This window comes from Psilocybe cubensis, chromosome 11 (genome assembly GCF_017499595.1).
Source record: "Psilocybe cubensis strain MGC-MH-2018 chromosome 11, whole genome shotgun sequence".
NCBI lineage: Eukaryota > Fungi > Basidiomycota > Agaricomycetes > Agaricales > Agrocybaceae > Psilocybe > Psilocybe cubensis.
In genome coordinates, this window is record NC_063009.1 from 1,252,498 (window position 1) to 1,265,441 (window position 12,944).

General features: G+C 47.6%; 4 protein-coding genes across 4 annotated transcripts; 3 read left to right on the forward strand and 1 right to left on the reverse strand.

Annotated features, from left to right (window-relative positions):
* Positions 1–338: 338 nt before the first annotated feature.
* JR316_0011519 (putative alpha-fucosidase A) lies at positions 339–3,747 on the forward strand (the record flags this gene model as incomplete). Its single annotated transcript, XM_047897170.1, has 15 exons — positions 339–375; positions 446–528; positions 579–684; positions 1,059–1,754; positions 1,875–1,963; positions 2,017–2,100; positions 2,163–2,226; positions 2,279–2,295; positions 2,354–2,431; positions 2,494–2,602; positions 2,664–2,759; positions 2,820–2,885; positions 2,949–3,232; positions 3,291–3,401; positions 3,457–3,747. 15 exons carry the CDS (start codon positions 339–341, stop codon positions 3,745–3,747), a joined length of 2,211 nt encoding a protein of 736 aa, XP_047743579.1.
* A 484-nt stretch (positions 3,748–4,231) lies between these two features.
* Positions 4,232–5,558, forward strand: JR316_0011520 (uncharacterized protein; the record flags this gene model as incomplete). The annotated part of the gene is made up of 6 exons (XM_047897171.1): positions 4,232–4,301; positions 4,471–4,544; positions 4,621–4,658; positions 4,747–4,831; positions 5,096–5,436; positions 5,501–5,558. 6 exons carry the CDS (start codon positions 4,232–4,234, stop codon positions 5,556–5,558), a joined length of 666 nt encoding a protein of 221 aa, XP_047743580.1.
* A 1,106-nt stretch (positions 5,559–6,664) lies between these two features.
* Positions 6,665–10,767, reverse strand: JR316_0011521 (uncharacterized protein; the record flags this gene model as incomplete). Its single annotated transcript, XM_047897172.1, has 3 exons — positions 6,665–8,185; positions 8,373–8,776; positions 8,838–10,767. 3 exons carry the CDS (start codon positions 10,765–10,767, stop codon positions 6,665–6,667), a joined length of 3,855 nt encoding a protein of 1,284 aa, XP_047743581.1.
* Positions 10,768–11,070: 303 nt separating this feature from the next.
* Positions 11,071–12,044, forward strand: JR316_0011522 (Putative glutamine amidotransferase-like protein C13C5.04; the record flags this gene model as incomplete). The annotated part of the gene is made up of 4 exons (XM_047897173.1): positions 11,071–11,296; positions 11,365–11,457; positions 11,507–11,646; positions 11,721–12,044. 4 exons carry the CDS (start codon positions 11,071–11,073, stop codon positions 12,042–12,044), a joined length of 783 nt encoding a protein of 260 aa, XP_047743582.1.
* Between the last annotated feature and the right edge of the window lie 900 nt (positions 12,045–12,944).

Sequence of the window (12,944 nt, forward strand, 5' to 3'; positions counted from 1 at the left end):
GCGGATGCCGAATGAGAAGCTCACTTTGCGCGTAAATGCGCATGTAGCGTAGCATAAACTGCAACCGAGCACAAAACCAGCGTCATCTATCTCTAGTCTGTGTTCTTTTGGGGCGCTTCTATCATGTGGAGCCGGTCAACAAGCTTTGAAAATTGCGCCGTAGACGACTATTTAATGGACGACGGACGTTTTACGGTCTCATTGGAAAGATTTTGCAATGCGGACAAGTTTGGCGCTCGTCAATCTTTTTCAGTTACTCGTCACTTTTCATCCAACCTTATGCGCTCCACCGTCCTTTCCTAAAACAGGAAACGGCCTTTGGTATACACAGCCCGGAAATGCCTGGGCCAGAGAATGGCTTCCAATTGGAAATGGGTTTCTAGCTGGTAACTTCACACCCGTCATTCACAGGATTTACATCGACTGAGCCGTTATTTTTTTTTAGCTATGTTACCGGGTGGGACTGTCCAAGAGGCTACCCAACTCAATATCGAGTCGCTTTGGTCCGGAGGCCCTTTTGCTGATCCAGTATTGTTACCTTCATCTATCATCTCCTTCGGTATACTGATTTGGTTTAGTCCTATAACGGAGGCAACAAGCAACCTTCAGAACGAGCCGCAATGGCACAACTTATGCAAAATATTCGTCAAACAATATTCGAAAGCCCTACCGGAGATATCGGTGGTACGGTCATGTTTTTTTTGTAATTTCCTTGAAACGATTTGAAGGCGATTTATTGGTTGACTAGACATTGAAAGTCTTGCAACAGATCCAGGACAATATGGTATCCGATTTTCAAAGTGTCAGTTGATCGGTGATATTCATTTGGCTTTTAATTAGGATCGTATGCAGGCGCGGGTCATATGTTGGCAACGTTAGATATCAATGGGTCTATTTCTGACTATAGTCGATGGCTTGATCTTGACCAAGCTCTCGCTGGAACCTCATGGACACAAAATGGACACAATTTTTTAAGGCAATTCCTTTAACTTGTATCATTTTGAATCCCTCTGATTCGTCACTTCTCAGAACGTCGTTTTGCTCTAACCCCACCAAAGCTTGCGTGCAACATGTGCAGACAAATGCCTCAACGCTCCCGAACCTAGCTTTTGCTTTTACTGCTGGCCTCGAGCCTGGCCTTCCGGCCCCTAATATCACTTGTCTTTCTCAGAGTTCGATGTTGGTTTCTGGTGTGGTGTCAGACTCACCGCCTGGAATGGCTTATGCTTTGATATTCAACACTTTTGCTGCCTCCTCTAATGCCGTTTTGCAATGCATACAGCAGCCAGTAGCGTCGGGAAGCCCTCCAAATGCTACTTTACACATTTTGTCTCCCAGCAATAACAAGGAAGCATGGATCACATGGGTTGGGGATACAGAATACGATATCAACGCTGGTGACGCTGCACACAATTTCTCTTTCCGGGGAGAAAGTCCAGTCACCAAGTTGCTCCCTTCTCACTCATCAGAACCTTTCTCTGACTACGCCAAGTTGTTGAAACAACATGTTACGGACATTGAAGGTGTACTTCAGACGCCTTTTGCTCTTGACCTCGGCCAGGTACCTGACTTTGATACACCAACCGACGTTTTGAAATCCCAGTACACTATTGATGGGCCTATAAGCAACGCTTATCTCGATTGGTTGACCTTTAACTACGCACGCTACCTACTGGCCAGTAGCTCGCGGGGAGTCCTTCCTGCCAATCTTCAGGGTAAATGGGGCAATGATGTTGGAAATGCTTGGGGTTCTGGTACGCCTTGAAAGAGAATTGTTTCTTTATCTTTTTAGCTGATATAATCATCTAACTTCGTAGATTATCGTGAGCGTTGTTAACGCCTGCGCCTTCTGTGTCGCTGACATCATAGTCCAGACTCCAATATCAACCTCCAAATGAATTATTGGATCGCCGAAATGACTGGCTTGAGTGATTTAACCCTTCCTTTATTCGATTACATCGAGGTATGCCTGTTGCTTCCAAGTTTCACACTTATGGTGTCACCGTTTTCGAACAGAGAACATGGGCACCGCGCGGGGTGCAAACAGCGCAAGTGCTATACAACATTTCTCGAGGATGGGTCACACACGACGAAATGAATGTACGTCAATTTTGATCGCCATTTCTCATTTTTGACAATTATAATTATAATCCATTGATAAGATTTTTGGACATACTGGGATGAAAAGTGGACCAGACTACGTCGAATGGGCAGCGGACTACCCAGGTACGCATGTAATAAATTTTGCAACAACAAGAATATAAATATTAATACACAGAGGCTGCTGTCTGGATGGTGCGTAAATTCGAGAACAATTTTCTGCTCAGCACTTCAAAATTTACGTTCTGCTTAGATGATTCATGTATGGGATCATTTTGACCATACCAACAATGTGACGTGGTGGAGAAATCAAGGCTGGCCCCTCATTAAGGTACTCATAATCTACATCCAATACAACTTCGGTAGGGGGAAATTCTTCTTACATTTTCACAGGGAGTAGCGAGTTTCCAGCTTGACAAGCTCATCCCCGACGAGCATTTCAATGATTCCACACTTGTTGTAAATCCATGCAACTCTCCTGAGCAGCCTCCTATTACATTGGGTATGTTTGAAATCCCGTCGTTGATTTACCAACTCTCGAACCTTCACATTGTTTTCACAAGGATGCGCTCATGCACAACAAATTATATGGCAATTGTTCAACGCGGTTGAGAAAGGATTTGCTGCTTCAGGGGATACCGATACTCAATTCCTTGATGGTGAGGTTTTAATCTCGAATATCAATAATGTGAGTAAGTCATTGATGATTTTACTTACAGAGGTGAGGGCGACTCGGGAAAAAATGGACAAGGGTCTAAAAATTGGCTCCTGGGGACAACTGCAAGGTTTGAGTTTTCATCTGATTATTTAAACGGACAACATCACTTACATTAAAATGATTTCCTCAGAATGGAAGGTGGAGAAGGACTCCCCGACTGACACACATCGCCATCTTTCCCACCTTGTTGGATTGTACCCTGGGTATGCTATCATAAACTTCGATCCTTCCGTCCAGGGCAACGGACCTGCGAAGGGCTACCAAAAGGATGATATTATGACAGCTGCAACGGTCAGCCTTGTGCATCGCGGCAACGGAACGGGACCTGATGCCGACGCTGGATGGGAAAAAGCATGGCGAGCGGCGGCTTGGGCACAGTTGGCAAATAGCTCAACGTTTTATCATGAACTCTCAGTATGCAAATATTCCCGCTCAATAATATGGAACTCCGCATTAACTCATCAAATTTTAGTTTGCGCTTTACGAGAACTTTGGGCAAAACCTCTTTAGTTTGTATGATCCTGCCGACGCTGATCCTATCTTCCAAATCGATGCAAACTTTGGCTTCCCTGCAGCGGTCCTTGTAAGCAAAAACCCTTCATTTCTACTCTAAACACTGGCGAACCGACGTTTTCCAGAATGCACTTCTCCAGGCACCAGACGTTGCGAGTATCACTACTCCACTGGTGGTTACTATTCTTCCAGCTCTTCCTAGTCAATGGGCCAACGGTTCCATTCGAGGTGCTCGTATTCGCGGGGGTATTACAGTGGATGTTCAATGGAGCAAGAGCAAACCTACATCAGTTACTCTCGAAGTCGACTCTGGACCCAACATCCGCACTAGGCCAGTACAAATCGTCTACAACAAGCGCGTACTCACGGCTTTCAACACTACGCCTGGCCTGAAGAAAGTGATCAATGCATTCTAGTCCTGACAGTAGGGTGGCGATGAAAGTGATCGCATCTGTTCTGTAAAATTTAATTTTTGTCAATGTATATATGCCAAATGTATGAAGACGTTTATCGACGTGTACTCATAAAGGCCGCTCAGGCATGTTGCGTTCTGCGTGTGAAATCCATTTTACAAGTTATTCTATCAACCATATCTTCTCAAGAATTTTACACATAGAAAGTTGATCCAGGGGTTCATCGGCACGAAGTATATCATAGACAGGGGTTGTGGCTGTGCCACCGGGTGTACGGCACGGGCCTTTCGCAGGATGGGGCGGAGTGGGCTGCCAATTATTTCTCATCTTGAACCAGTCACATTCTTATACATATTCTTATACCATCCCTACATCCTCTTGCGACCTCTTCACCCAAGGAATCGCGGAACGAAGATAGGAAAGCATTTGGAAGAACTTTTGCCACTGGAATCTCCACACACAACACCCCCCAACGAGGATAAATAACATGGGCGAGGTTGTCAATGTTTTAGTCGCGTTCGCTGTGATAGTATTTTTGTTCAGATGGGCCACTTCTTGTACGTATTCCCTTGACTACTGTCCGTTGTTTTGGCTGTGGGGTTTGGCTATGGTTCCGTTACTACTTGGAGCTCAAGTACAAGTGCACCGCGTCCCAGATGGCCAACACCACATGCAATGCCGAAATTCGACATTGTTGGCTGAATGAGCATTTTGATTGTATTACAGCCAATGATACACCCGAACAACAGACAGCTATAAACGCTCTGGGCTTTAGACCCAAGAAAGTTACCCAGGACATGGTGAGTAGAACGTACCTCGACGACGTCATGTTTTCTTCTGACTGGTGTATTGTGCATTGTGGTAATTATACAACAGGTCACCACAATATCAAATATGTTTCCAGATATTCCAGCGTATGTTTCCATTCTCCTGTTTTTAGTCAAGATTTCACTTTGTTTACCCGTTTCCTCAAACGCTTCTCTAACCCTTCCTAACCATCAGCGACAACATTCGATATGACCTCCTACGAACAGGAAGCGTGGAACAGACCACTAACAAGATCCTAGAACGCGGCTATCTAGACGCGGTACGTCGTTCATTTACTACCCAATTGCGAGGTGCAACACGTATTGTTTAGCGCTTAGCTCTTGGGTTACGCAGTCGAACGCAACTCATTCATTCTTTTCCATGCTTCCACCTTTCCAACCTCTCATTTCTCGCTTCACCTACTTTTGTGCCATATGATTTCTTGCTGTCTTCCACTGCCATCTGTGCTATCCATCTCCACGTTCTATATCACCATATCATCTGCTCTGGCGTGCTTCTTTGATCCTTATGTACGAATGGACAGCCACCAGCAGCATATCATACACTTTACCCTCAAACCCAAGCAGCAGCCCCTGTATCTGCTCCCGCCACTACATCCACCAACACCAGCAATACGAACTTGGGCGCAGGTTCTGCTTCAGGATCCACCTCAAAAAAGCCTGCCCCATCACTCATTGCCCGATACAATTTGCAAGATCTTGTTAAAGAAACAGAAAATGGGAAAGGTAAAGCTGTTGCATCTTCCGGGCAGGATCTTGAAGATCCATTCAAGGCGGGTGGAAAGGCAGTATGGGAGGACACACCGGAGAAGCGAGAAGAGAGTTTAAGGCAAAGAAAGGCGCAGATGGTGTTGGCAGCAAGACAGTGCGTTTTAATTTTTTGTCCATATTCTCCCGGTCTTCTCAACTATCATCTGTTTTTGTTATAGGAGGTTCTTGAGCCAGCAAAAGGAAAAGGAAGCAGCAGCAGCCGGCAAGAGTTCGTAATTAACTGGCTCAGTATGCTTTGCTGCCGATGGCACGCCATGTGCTTGTTGTAGGATGTAACCGTTTCAGTCAAACTCACCTCGTCAACTTTCCACCCTGTTGTTCTTTTATCCATTATTCAGACATTAATCACGGATCGTGGGCACCACAGTTGTACATCTTTTCCTATGACAAACCTAACGTTGAATAATTTCAGAGGTGAGATACGGGCGTGTCTGCGTTTCCGGGTCGCTTCCGATCCGAGAAAATCCTCCAGCCATTTTCTATTAAAAGGGTTCGCTGGGCAAAAATGATCTCACTGTCACTCGGAATCGACTGTAATGCTCTTCTAATACTTCGAAGTAACCCACACCCACGCCGATACCAAAAATCTCGACGGCCTGCTCTCAGGATTGGCATGCACCGTGAAGTAACCGATGACTCTAAAATGCCCAACAGCACGGTATCCACTCCGTACTTTTTCCGGCTGGATTGTTGAGGAGATTAATGCCGGACCCTTGAGTACCGGCCATTTATCTTCACTTTCTTTTTGGTTTGCAATGTGGGACTGTTGAATGCCTGCAACCCCTGAGTGATATGGTTATGCGTCGGTAGATGAGCTCGCAAGTCAACGAAGGATATGCAGAGAGAATGGACAAAAAATTTCAGAGAATAAGCCTAAAATTGGTGCAATATACAGGAAGGGAGAACTCAAATTATTAAAAAGTTTGACACAAGGATATAAGCTGGTTCAGAAAAAAATGATGCAGTGGTACGGAAACGGCAGGCAGATATGGAAAAGAAAGTCAACACAAATTCTGTATGTATGCAAAAGAGGATCGGAAGGTGTAAACGAAGAGATGATTGGATGTGTATGCCATGGGTAACTTTTGATTGGAAAATTAACGTTTCATTTTTGATTTATCTCCAAAAAAATGGATATGCGTCAAAGCTTATTGATTCGACGGTGTTATAAAGAGGGAAAAGAGGTAAACGAAATGAAAGAAGGCTGCGCACGAAAAAAAAGATAGAGGGAATAGAGAACAGAAATACCGTCCACGAGGGGAAAAAAAAGAGACATTAGACATAAAATGAGAAGGGGAAAAATATGCTGAGTTGTCGTGGTGTTATTGCCCAACAGACAGGCCGTTCGTCTCCTGAGTTTTACATGGTTCATGTTCTAGGTTCGTCGAGTTCGTTTCCGGAGCCTCCTTGCGGGGAGTAGTGTCTGACTCAGAATTAGAAGTTGTTTCGATAGATTCAAGTGACAGCTCCACGGCCTCATCCTTCAAAGGCTTTGTATCGTTAGTGGTACTGTTGGAAGTTATCGCTCCGACTTCATCCGCTGCTTGTCCGTTCGATGATATATCTACGGCGGTTGTATCATCATGAATGTGAGGCGAGGGAACCTGAGGCGATGCCACAGATGAAGACGACGAGCTCAATCCGCCGTTGACCGCAATCACATCGCTCCTATAGTTCACATTTCCCAGGTTCGACAAAGACGGAAACGTAAACTCCGTCAACTGTTCAGGCTCAGGCTTATCGGTGGGGGAAGCGCTATGTTCCTGCGAAGCGTCGCTCCCCTTCTCCATGTCCAACTTGCCCCTCCTCGACGACGACCGCACGCGAATGCTCGCCGGCCGTTTCAATATAGCATCCGCCAGAATAGAGTTGATCCCGACTTCACCATATTCCTCCTCCTCTCTTTCCAGCCTGTCACCCGCAGCAGCCTGCTCGCCACCCATCACATGCTGGTCTTCCCCTTCCTCCGCACCACCAACGCCAAGCCAACCATCACTAGTATCATCCCATGCGGCTCTACTCGACATTCCGCTACCTGCCGTCTGGGTCCTAGTTTTCGTCCTACGTGCCCCATTCATTCCGCCAGGCGTGGGGGAACCCGTCAAATCAGGCGAGAGAGACCCGCTCGAACCCGTAGCACTCGATGGCCCGCTGCCATACGGATTTGCCGTCGAAACAGATGCAGCGGCTTGCTGAGAAGCAATATATGCCGAGTACTGGTGTTGTTGGTGAGGAGACATCAAGGGCGGGGGACCAGGCGGGAATATTGAGGAAAAGATGTTGGCTTGATGAGGCGAGGGCTGAGCTGTGCCTTGCTGCTGTTGTTGATATTGCTGCTGCTGAAGGAACTGCATCTGCTGAGCATGAATCATCATTGGATGAGGAGGGGTATGCTGTGGGGGCATCCCATAAGGGAAGAAAGGAGCACCTGGGTGCACATTCATAAGGGGTGGCGTGGAGATAGAGATGGGGGACATCACGGCAGCAGGTGATGACATGCCGTTCATCTGCATATTGGAAAGCATCTGCTGAAGGTGCAAAGGAGTAGGTGCAGGGGGAGGTTGTGTCGAAGAGGGTTGGGGCTGCTGAGGCGTCGGGCTTAAGACTGATGACGAAGTCTGTGGCGTAGCAGGCACTGAATTGGACCCTGTTGTAGGGCCATATCCATTTACGTTAGCAGAAGTTGACGCGCTGGACCCTGCATTTGCAGGGCTGGAGGTTCCAGAAGTCCCATTGGGCTGCTGTGGCTGTTGTTGCTGCTGAGGAAGTTGAGGAGCAACAGAGGCGTAAAGAGCAGCGTATGACTGAAGTTGATGTGTCAAATGTCGTATATGCGCTTGAAGCTAAAACATCACAAGAGACAGGAGAAGTCAGAATTAGTATATAACCTCATAGATACGATCAAAAGGATAAAAACACAAAAAGAGCCCCAAATTGTACCGAAGAGAAGAAGACGTCAAAAGGCGAAGGGAAGTCACCGAGCAGAATGGAAAGAGAGGATAGGTCAACATGATGTAGAAAGAATCTTACCTCGACTTCACCTCTTCTCCAGTTCACATTCTCCCACTTGAGAATTTCCATCTCTTTCGCGTACCTTTCAATTTCTTGCTTATTTTTCTCTTCTCTTAACCTTGCCGCCTCCAAGGCGCCTCTCAGGGAGGCCAGCTGCGTCTGCGTCGATAGGGCAGGCATGCTGCTTCCATTGCTTGCAGAATGTGACGTGGGAGAATTCAAGCTGGTGTGGCCAAGACGCGGTGATGAGGAGGAAGAGGATGAGGGATGCGGTGGCGGTGTGGAGTTGTTATGGGATGGAGTAGGAGGTCTGCGCGGTGTAGGTGCTCGCCTCGACGTCGACGAACTATTATAAATGGTGCTAGTATTGTTGCTAATATTATTATTAATGTCAGACAGAGTAGGACGCGTGCGACTGGGACCTGCAAAAAACAATGCAACTCATTAGCTGAAAATGCATGAGGCACTTCGTCTTCAACGTACCAGCAATCGGCGGTGTAGGGTTCAATGTAGGGAACGTAAACGCCTCCTCTTCGTCTCTTTCTGTTAGCTCACCCAAGGTAAGTCCACTTTCGCTCCCTAGTGATGGGGATGTTCTATTTACGCTCCCAGGCGCAGCAGTTGTGGATGTAGGCAATCCGGAGCCAGATACTGATTGCCCGAAACTCGATGATGTCGGGGAATGTAATGATGTAGGGTGGGTCGAACTCGCTGGCAACCGACTCGCGGCAACAGCAGAAAATGACGCGCCCTTTAAAGTTGAAGCCCCACTCTGCTGCAGTCGCGGTGGTTTCTGGTATGTCTCCTTATCTTTCCCTGTCTCGTTCTCAGCAATACTATCACCCTCCGGGAAGTGGGAAGATGAAGGGGAAGGTGCATCACCAGCACCATCCCAATCCCACGGGTTGTGTGAACTTCCTTTGTTCATGTTGGCTGTAGAGGTTTTCTTGCGCGCTTTCATCCTTTTTGTAGGAATGACACCGATGGAGTCAGCGTTATGAGAAGACAGCGAGGAAGATGCACGGTTTGCATGGGCATCATCACTTTCCTCCTGAACAGCGCCTTGCGATGCCAATATGGTTTTTAACGAGACGGAGTCGTGTGATAATGTCGGCGAGGTTGCAGGGGTCATCTCTCCTGTGCTGAGGATGAGGCTAGAGCTCGTACTCGCAGCAGCGTTAGTCGTTTCGGTTGAAGCAGAAACACTTGATGACACGCTATGGGATGTGAAATTGGAGTTAGATGTGGCGTAAGAGGATGGCATATAAGAGGCTGAGTTGTCAATAGTGGAGGGGGGGAAAGAGGAAGAGCGATGTGGTTGGTCGGCTTCATCATCCTTGCTCGCCAAGCGCGATAGTCGTGCCTGAGTGCGATTCCGCTTCTCTGTGGAATATGTGTCATCAGCATTGTTATCCCATTCTGGTACTTCGTCGTGATGTTCAACATTGTTGAAGTGTCCAGACGTTGCTGATGAGGTGGTCGAGAACGACATCGATGACAAAGGTCTGCCATGCCCATCGTCAGATGCCAATGACGAAGGAGGACGATTATGATGGGTAGTATAGGGGTGAGAGTTGGGATCTGAGGGAGGTAGAGGTTGGGAGGACGGCGAGGAGGATGAAGGGCTGTCATGACGATCATTTGGGTATTGTTTCTGCAAATTCTCGGAGGTAGGAATGGACTCTGAGGTTCCACGAGAGAGCGTCACCGAAGTACTGCCAGGCGCGCTTCCCTGTGCCTGTGACATGGTGTCATCGGGTCCGATATTGGATTTTTCTCGCTGAGGTACCCGCCTTGTTTTGTTGTTCTTTGCATTATCCGTTCGGGTGAGCTGGGAGTCAGAAAACAGAGAGGACATTGGCGATGAAGGGGACGATGGATCCTTGCCTGCGGGTGATTTCGCGAATGAGGGATCCTTGGCAGAAATAGTCGGGCTACCCAGACCCTTGGACTTCTTCTCGCTCTTCAAGATTTCCTTGAGTGGATCCTTCCCCCGCCTCCGGCGATCTTTGGAACGCGAACTTTTCGATTCTTTGGTGTCGAACTCGTCAGCCATCCTAGCAGGAGAACCTGGGACCAGAGATGAACTGCTTCCGTTGTGGACACCTGTCCCGGTTTCAAACCCTCCTCCACTCGACGCTCCTTGTACACGCTCAGCCCCCTTTTCTTCACCCTGCGAGCCCTCCACCTCCTTCACCTTTTGCGCAGCATCCTTCGGGCCAGAATCACTTTGTGTAGGCCCGATCAAAGAGTACAAGGGCCGCGTGCGGTAAACAATGGCCGAACCTGCAAGGACAATAGCAGCAAGCGTAGCGACGACGAGCAACCTGTTGTTGGTCTCTCCCTGAGAAGCTCCGGTAGAAGAGTCGCCTAGAATGGGCAAATGCAACGCGTCGTGGTCACCGTCCTGCATGACTCGCCCGTATGTGATTTTCGCCGGTGCTTTCCCTTGTGTTTTCCGACCACGAAACTGGGCAAGACCGGGTAGACTGGTAAGGTTTAGACAGAAAGAAAGACACCAGCCAGATAATAGGATGTGGGGGGCGGTGGAGGATAAGTTCGGTCGACGAACACAGGAGGGAGAATTGTTGTCCAACAAGTGAAAAGCGGAAAGAGACAAGAATGGGAAGTTAGGACTCCGCTAGTCCATAAATGGAAAGTGCCTGTGCCTGGGATTCCAATGTCCTATGCCGGCAGTCTTTTCCACTTGACTCTCATGCATCCCAAAATTGCTCTCCTACTCTGTGGTAACCTCACAGGCAAGCCCTATGCAGATCATGGCGGATACCAGGGGATATACTCCAAATTTCTTCAGGATACAGTGCCTGCCAATCCTGATTCATCCACTGTTCCATACAGCGTAGATATCTACGATGTCGTCCATGAGATGGCTTATCCACAGGATGACGATCAGTACGACTGTATCATGCTGACCGGATCCGGTACCGTACCGCTCTGCCTTGACGGCCCTGTCTACAATTGAGCTGACGGAACCCCGGTTATCGAATAGCGGCTTCGGCATACGAGAATCTCGAGTGGATCACAAAACTCTGCGACTATATCTCTCGTATAGCAACCTCCAAACCACATATCAAGATAATCGGCATGTGTGATATTCAGGTGATCTTCAAACAGGCTGACCGCTGTTCCAGGTATCTGCTTTGGACACCAAATCATAGCACGCGCCATGGGTGGGGAATGTGTCCCGAATGGTGGCATATGGGAAGTTGGCCCAACCCGCATCCAGCTTACCGACATCGGGAAAAAGATATTTGGCAACGTCGATACACTCGTGAGTATTATGATGACATAAATAATTGAATCCCTATTCTATTTTTACCCCTCCTCATCTATTTGTATTTTTAGACCCTCCAACAAATGCATAGAGACCATGTTCCAGTCGTCCCACCCAATTTCCACCTCCTCGCGTCTACAGAGACCTCCCCGAATCAGGGGTCCGTTTTGTTTTACCCCGAAGATACGCAGCCTAATAGTCGCATACACATCCTGACTGTTCAGGGACATCCAGAATTTACCGAGCCTGTCGTCACTGCTATTATCGCGCAACGTGCTCCATCAGGAGTCATAAATGAACAGGCCGTTAAAGACGCCGAGACCAGGAGATATGACAAGACAGACGGAGATGTCGTAGGGAAGGCCATATGGGAGGTGATTCTAGGAAAGATATAGGTTTCGATGAATATGGCAAAGTGAATGACTGTGCAAGTAGGTGCGCTTTGTATTTTTGTTCTCAAGCAAATTTAGACTCATCTGACCTTATACGTAACTCGTAGCTTAACAAGTGGTTAGATCATCCATTTATACCTTAGCTTATGATGGCCACTTTGTTACCCTCAGCAGTCCCGGGCCCAACAGCGGGTATTTTCCGCGACACCCAGACATTTTACGTTACAGATCTAATAACTTGATCAATAGACGCCAGCTGAAGCCATGCTCTGCATATTAACCTCCATACAAAAGTGTTCAGGGATCGAAATTGCACGGCTCACCTAGCAGGTACTACGTCCAAGATTTGCGAAGGTGAATGATTCACAGAGAAATAGCACCTAGTCTTCACCAGGAGGCTTTCCGTCCAAACGGCACAACTCGATATCCACGTGTAGCAAGGTTTTCAGAACATTCACGTTAGAAGCTTGATTTCGAAGACCGGTTTGATTCCAGCCATGTTCAGAACATAGCCTCGGGCCGCGGTAGCGAGTCTGGAGAAGCCGAAGGACTGTTGAACAGCGCGACGTGACGTTTGATAATTGGTGGGTCCTGTATTGCCGCTCAGGTGGCTAACAACATTCAAGGCGCGGGATAGCAACGTTTGGTATGTGATTTGCTTCGCAGGTCAAACCTCGTGTTTTTTCTTTTGTCATATGAAGACCTATGGGTCGCAGTTTGACGTAGTTCTCCTTTCACAAGTAAAGCACATGGCATAAAAAGATGAATTTCAACTTGATCACGCGCAGGTACCTCCTGCTCTGATCAGATTTTCCGGCATTTAGGACGGATAAAAGAACACAAGACAAATTGAAAGTAACCTACACAGTATGTACGTACAACGGTACACTAACGATTTCCCAA